Genomic DNA, 6,738 nt, shown 5'->3' on the forward strand with positions numbered 1-6,738 from the left:
CTGGCCGTGTCTTGCAGCTCCCGGGTGGTGGAAATCCAGTCGCAGATGTCAGAGCGCGCTGTGGAGCTGCTGGGACTGCCCGAGGACCGGCCGTGCCTCCTCCTGGACGTGGGGTGAGCACGGGCCCTGCCCTGTGTCATAGCACATGGGGCATCTGGGCCTTCAGCCAGCCATGGCGCTGGGGCCAGACGGGCGCCTGGGGGTGAGGGGCATCCCGGCCCCACGGTACCGGTGTCTCTTTGCTGTAGGCTGAAGAAGAGGCACAAGCTGCCGTAGTGTTGTAGCTGGCCGGGGTCACCCTCGGACCAGGCCCATGATCCCTTCACTTTCCCCCTTCCTCCCTTCAGCTGTGGCTCTGGACTGAGTGGGGATTACATCTCTGACGAGGGTCACTACTGGATTGGCATGGACATCAGTCCTGCCATGCTGGGTGAGGAGGCTCTCCTCCCCTGCCCCCCTTGCCTCACCTCAGAGGTGGTCTCTAAAAGTGTGAGCTGGTTGCCTGAGCTGTGCTCTGTTTTGTGCAGATGTGGCTGTGGAGAGGGAGGTGGAAGGAGACCTTCTCCTTGCGGATGTGGGTCATGGCATTCCCTTCAGGCCTGGCATGTTTGATGGCTGTATCAGGTGAGTTTGTGGTGAGCTCTCTTGATACACCATGTAACTGCATCATCTGTATAGCACACATGTTCTGCATATGGTGCAATAACAGATGAGCACAACTATCCTTATCAGTTGCTCTCTTTGCTCCATGCAACATGACTCCACCTCTCTGGGACAAGCTGCTGACATTCTAGATGATAGAAGCAGCTTCCAACAGCTGTTTCCCAAGTCATGCTTGTCGTCTTTTGTGCTGGTAAGCTAGGAATTGTATTGAAGTAAATAAAATAAAATTGGGAATATTGTCAGGAGGGTTGAGACCTGCTCCACAGAGGAAAACAGAACGTGTGTCTGTACCATTGCTCAGCTGCAAGGTCAGTCCCTGGATCAAAGGTTGATGGTTGATTTTGGGATGAAAGGCTAGATGAAGGGGACAGAAACACTTTTCTGCTTAGAGGATACTTCAGAAAGGTGCTGGGAAGGAGCAGGGACTGTCTGTTGCTGATCTGAACACTCTGGGATCACTCATTGGCAAAACCTGCATGGCCATGGAAGGGCCACAGCTAGGCACTTGAATTATTTGAGCACCTGGCCTAAAGGGGATGCTTGGTGATTGTTTTGTGCTTGAATAACTACTGTGGCTTTTTTGGGTTTGGAAACTGCAAAACAGAAGGCAAAGCTATATGGAGAAAATTAAATCTTTTCCCTCAAGCCTACCACATGCTTAGTGCTGGAAGTAAGTTCAAAGGGAAGTGACAGGCTCTGCGAAAGAATCGATGGCTCAGTGTCCCAGGGGTCCTGTTTTCTTTCTCAGTATTTCCGCAGTGCAGTGGCTTTGTAATGCTGATAAGAAATCACACAGCCCTCCAAAACGCCTTTATCGATTCTTCTCAACTCTTTATACTGCCTTGGTAAGTGTCATGCTCTCCCAGTCAGACATCTGCTTACTTTTACATCCTCACTGGTGCATTTTAGCAAGATATTTTACGTCAGGTATTTAAACGCTGTTCTGAAACAGCGGACTGGCAGGAGCACCCATTTCCTATCTCCTTGCCTGCCTACATGATGTCTCGTGCTTGTTTGATCCCTGCTGTTACTCCCTTTCCTTGCTGTGCTGTGGAGGAGCTGGCTCTGCAGTCTGAGCAGCTTTCCTGGGAAGAGTTCCCCAGGATGCTTTGGGGAGGTGGGTGCTAGTGTCCGGGCTAGGAATTGGGTGATTGTGTCTGAGAGGGGTTGCCTGCACTGAGACAAGTTTGTGACCAACTTTATTTCCTGTAGGCCCGAGGATCCCGAGCTGTCCTGCAGTTGTACCCTGAGAACTCAGAACAGGTACAGGACATCTCCACAGTCAGTGGAGAAGAGGCATAGGCAGAGAAGTCATGTGCTTTTGGGGGCTCTGAATGCATCATGTTTCTCCACATCGGGTCTGTGTCTCTGTCCTTTCCACCATCTGTAAAGCTTGTTAGAGAGCCCCACAAAAAACCTATAAGGAAGATGCCCTATGCAATTTCTGTTGCTTTCAATTGTCTTGGGCTGAGCCTTAAAATCAAAGAAATTGGCAGGACATGATCTGAATCTGATGTGCTGGATTTTCCCCTGTGTGACTGCGTTTGAAGAGTGGCCTGTAGTCATCAGCTCTGTACTGTAACTCTCCAGGGCTGGAAAATCCAGCCCAGTATTCCACTCCTAGAGAGTCTGCTGTGCCAATTAACCCAGGCTAGACTGAAAAGCAAGGAGAACCAAATTAAGGCAGCAGACTGGTGTTTGGATGGTACTGCAGGACTGGGAGCTTGGTGCAGAGTTTTAACAGGAGCAGGAATGACCTGTCTTTGGCATGCGCAGTTAGCTGTGGTCGAACCCAGAGGTCTCTTGGGCATTGCTGGTGGATGACTGCTAAATAACTTTTGCACTTGCTTCTTTTTCCAGCTGGAGCTCATCACAGCCCAAGCCATGAGAGCTGGCTTTACTGGGGGAATGGTGGTAGATTACCCAAACAGTGCCAAAGCCAAGAAGTGAGTCCTGTGTATATGTATTTGGGTTTAGGCCTGGGTTTAGCAGTGATTTCTTTCGGGTTTTTTCCCAAAGTTGTTCTTTCTCCCATGATACAGTCCTGGACAGAGGTTACAACTTAGATCTGACTCTGTTTTAAACAATCTTAGCCTCACTTGGTGACTGAGAATTGCATGCTGAATCCCAGCTTCATGCTCTTTGTTCTTGTTCTTTCAGGTTCTTCCTTTGTCTCTTTGTTGGGGCATCTGGCACCTTACCAAAGGTGAGGAGCTCCGCGAGGCAGCAGTTGGGTGAGGTGGAAGAGCTGTGGGTGGAGGAACTCCCACAAGAGTGGGAGCCAGGCAGCTCTGCATGTGCAGATGTGACTTATTTTATACATTTGCTGTCAGTCTCACCAATCCCCACTCTCCCTGAGATCTGGTTTCATTGCCACAATTTCTGGAAGACCAGTTTGTTCCTGCTCCAGTTCTTCCGCTTGCAGAGCCCTGGTTTCCCCTTAATTTAGATGGCATGACTGTTAGCTCTGCTCCAGAGGAGAATGAAACTTGCCAATTTTGCTTTTCAGGGCCTTGGTACTGAGTGTGCTGATGGAGAAGAGATACACCAGGCAAAGTTCACCAATGAGAGGTATCGTGTGAGGGGTGAAGCTGCAAGTCTTCCCCAAGCAAGGAGTGTTGGGGGGTATAAGGGCTGGTTTTGCTGACTGAGGACAACAGCGCTGCCATGTGAGAAGTGACTGAAGGGAGGGGACCAGGGACACTGGGAGGACTTTTGGCAGCCCAGATGGGCACTGCTTTATCTTATCAAAGGGCCTCAGATGCAACGAATGGAATGGGTTAGTTTGGAGGGCTTTGCGTGGGGCTGTTGATGCTTCGCGAGAGCTGCAGCTGAGCATTCAGTCTGAGGTGCGCTTTCTGTCCGGCACTTGGCTCTCCAGCTCATCACTGTAGCATAGGTTAGTTAATTTAGATCAGGTGATGGGAGGCAGAATGTTTACAGTGCTGGTGATGCCAAGCATGGCTTTTTATGTTGGGGCGGCAGGCTGCTGTGCCTGAGGCCTGGTGTTTCCTTCCTTCTGCTGTCAAATTCTTTGCTTAGCTCTGCTGAGCCTGGGCGTTTCTCCTGCTGGTCAGGTCTCCTCCCATGGTAGTGGTGCAGGGAGGAGCCCCTCTTGCAGCCAGTGGGAGAGACAGAGAATAAAAACCAGAGGAAAGTCGTCGTGGCTGCCAGGAGATTGTGGCTGCCATGTTTTCCTGCCTCTTACATGGCTGTTCTCTGCTTAATTAGTCCAGGGGGTAGCTGGTCTTGGAGGGCAATAGCAGAACTGACTACTTGCTGGGAATCCAGAGGCTTTGTCTGCTTTGTTCAGAGTACAGCAGACAAGGGGAAGGTTGTTGTGCTTGAGCCCATATCCCCCTTGAGATCCCAGAGCCCAGTGTACTCCTGGTGTGTCAGACACGGCACAGGGGAGTGCTGACCTGCTGCAGCCTGTGGAGGGTAAGTACCCCTTGGCTCAGACCCAGGGCTGGAAGCAGCCTCCCTCCCCCAGTGTATCTGGAGTTGAACTGTTTGGCCACCTGCCCCCGTGCTGGCTGAGCCTCTTTCACCCCGGGGGTGGTGGGAGGAGTACTCACTGGTTTTATGAGGCAGAGGGCATGCCTGGTTCTGGGTGACCATCCTCCAGGGCAGAAAACTGTGCCCTCCACCTCAGTTCCTCTTCATCTGCTGTCCGTTTTCTCTGTAGGACACGGTTCAGAAACACCAAGGGCAAGTCTGTGAAGAAAAGCCGGGACTGGATCCTTGAGAAGAAGGAGCGTAGACGACGGCAGGGCAAGTAAGTTCTGCTGGGCCCTGCCTCAGCTGAGGCTGACCATGCTGGTCTGGCCTGCTGTCACCTGTTCAAATTCCTGCCACGAACCCGCTTCCCTTCACCTCCCAGAGTGACCTGTGGATTGTGCTTAGTTGCTGTCTGCTTTTCTCTGCAGGGAAGTGCGAGCAGACACAAAATACACGGGTCGAAAGCGCCGCCCTCGCTTCTGAATTGCTCTGGACAGTGCTGGCATGGAAGATGGTGTGTTGGTCCCTCCAGTGAGCCTCCTGTGGATGGCACTGATGGGCACCCCAGGACTGGGACTTGCTGGGACAGGTCATTGTGGCTCTTGAAGGTGTAAACTAGCTCGGGTGCTGCCCAGCAGCCAACTGCAAAGCTTCCAGACCTGTTTTCCTGGTGAAGGTAGATTGGCAGACAGTGCTCTGGCCACTTGGTGTCTGCAATGCCGTTGCTTATCTTCCTGAGAGTACAGTGAGCCATCTGGAGCTCCAGGTGAGCCAGAACATTATATCCAGCCTCCTCACTAAATAGTCAATGAGTCAGAAGTGTTGCTGGTCTCCTGTGTCCTGCCCTCAGTGCAGGGGAGTACTGAGGTGAGAACATAGCACCTAGTTCCCTGCCAGCTTCCCCTCTGCCCGCAGGCAGGGAGTCGGGTAGTATAAAGGTTTGTGTCCCATGAGGGAAAATCTTCCTCCTGGCATGTTATTTCTGTGACGATTGCTTCTGTGGGAACTTTGCATCAGGCCCACCCTGTATGCTTTAGTGCTTCAGGGTACTGGGGTTGTCTGCACCCCAGCCCTTGCTCCCCATCACCTCCCTTCCCCTGCAACAGACAGGTGCCAGCCAGAGCTTTACAGTTACAAATGTTTATTCTACATAAAAATTCCACAAAATGGGAAGCTGTTTTGCACCCAAAGCTTTGGAAGAAGAAAGGGAGGCTAGCAGGAAGGGAAAGGGTGAAGGAGAAAAGAGGCAACATACAGTGTCATCCAGCCCAGTGAGACAGAGCAAGCCAGGGTCAAGATCCACATAGAAAACAAGGACACTTAGCTCACAGTACAGCAACAGTACAACTCCACGGGGGGCTTGGAAAGCCTTCAAGTACATTAATTACAAAAAAAAAACCCAAACAATCCCCAGTTTGAGTGCAAGCTGTGCGTGCCCCACACTGCTCGGGGAATACTGCATCGACATGCTCCCAGCGCTGGGAGGGCAGGTGGCACTTGGAACAGAGGTGGTATAACCCAAAGGACAAGTGGTCTGAGGTTGGGGGCTGGAAAGAAAAAGTGAAATGTCTCCCCAAAACACAACCACACTGTTGATTTGGTCTGTACATGCAACAACGGGTAGGTAAAAAGGAACTGAATGGGGCTTCCCGTAGTGCAGGGGTAATTATTGCACCAAAACACCCTCCCCTCACAGCGAGGACAGTGTGAGCCTACCTGTAAGGGCAGCGATGGCAGCCTGCTCCTCTGCTTCCCTCACGTCAGAGCCTGGCACCACCACTGCCTGCAGGCAGGATACCAGCAAAGTGCCAGTGGCAAAATTGCTGACTGTGGCCTCATCTGGCTTCTGCTGCTGGGGGTGCTGCTGGCGGTGGTGGTGCCAACAAGGAAGGAGCAAGTGCCAAAATCCCCCCAGTGGGATTGGCCTCATGCCTTGACAGGGGTGGGCCACAGCCCTGATGTCATATGAGCTTGTGCCACAAAAGCCACTGCTTGGAAGAAAAAGTCACCTTGTGCTAGCAGTGGGCATTGCTGCAGGGTGAGAGCCTGAGAGGAGCTTTTTTGCCTGCCTGCCCAGGAGCAGCCCTGTCAGCAGTGTTATTGCTTCCCAGAGGAGGGGGCTCGGCTCTTGCTGGCTCAGTAGAGCATGGCGCAGACTTGTGGTGGCAGGGAGCTGCACAGGGGCAGGAGCAGCAAGGCATCATGCATCACCTCCAGCTCCCTTTCCTGTAGCCACACACCTCCGGAGAGTGAGGCTCCTGCCCATGCCTGCCTCCTGCCCTGCAGCGAGGCTCCAGAGATGGCCTGTCCCTGCTTGCAGTGGTCCCGGTGCCCAAAGCCCTTTTGCGCACACAGGCTGCAGTGCTGTAACTCACATCAGTTGTTGTGGGACTGTGAAAGAAGGGGGCTCCGGTCTTGGATATTCCCATGGCCGCACCTGCTGGGGGCCTGGGCTGGGCAGGGCAGGGGACCAATCTGGACACGCTTCCCAGCAGAGGCTAAATGCAACCAGGGGCTGTATTGTAGGACCTCGGGTAACAGTGGCAGGGGAAGAGGCGTGTTTGGGGGGGCTTA

The 6,738-nt window shown here is 52.7% G+C and overlaps 1 protein-coding gene across 1 annotated transcript; it reads left to right on the forward strand.

Moving 5' to 3' along the window:
• Positions 1 to 21: 21 nt before the first annotated feature.
• Positions 22 to 4,985, forward strand: WBSCR22 (Williams Beuren syndrome chromosome region 22). The gene is made up of 10 exons (XM_010295971.1): positions 22 to 113; positions 348 to 430; positions 528 to 624; positions 1,412 to 1,508; positions 1,876 to 1,926; positions 2,524 to 2,609; positions 2,824 to 2,869; positions 3,173 to 3,234; positions 4,352 to 4,441; positions 4,593 to 4,985. The coding sequence occupies exons 1-10, from the start codon at positions 46 to 48 to the stop codon at positions 4,645 to 4,647; spliced, it is 735 nt and encodes a 244-aa protein (XP_010294273.1). The 5' UTR covers positions 22 to 45; the 3' UTR covers positions 4,648 to 4,985.
• The last annotated feature ends 1,753 nt before the right edge of the window (positions 4,986 to 6,738 follow it).

The sequence above is a fragment of the Phaethon lepturus genome, unplaced genomic scaffold (genome assembly GCF_000687285.1).
Source record: "Phaethon lepturus isolate BGI_N335 unplaced genomic scaffold, ASM68728v1 scaffold30461, whole genome shotgun sequence".
Taxonomy (NCBI): domain Eukaryota; kingdom Metazoa; phylum Chordata; class Aves; order Phaethontiformes; family Phaethontidae; genus Phaethon; species Phaethon lepturus.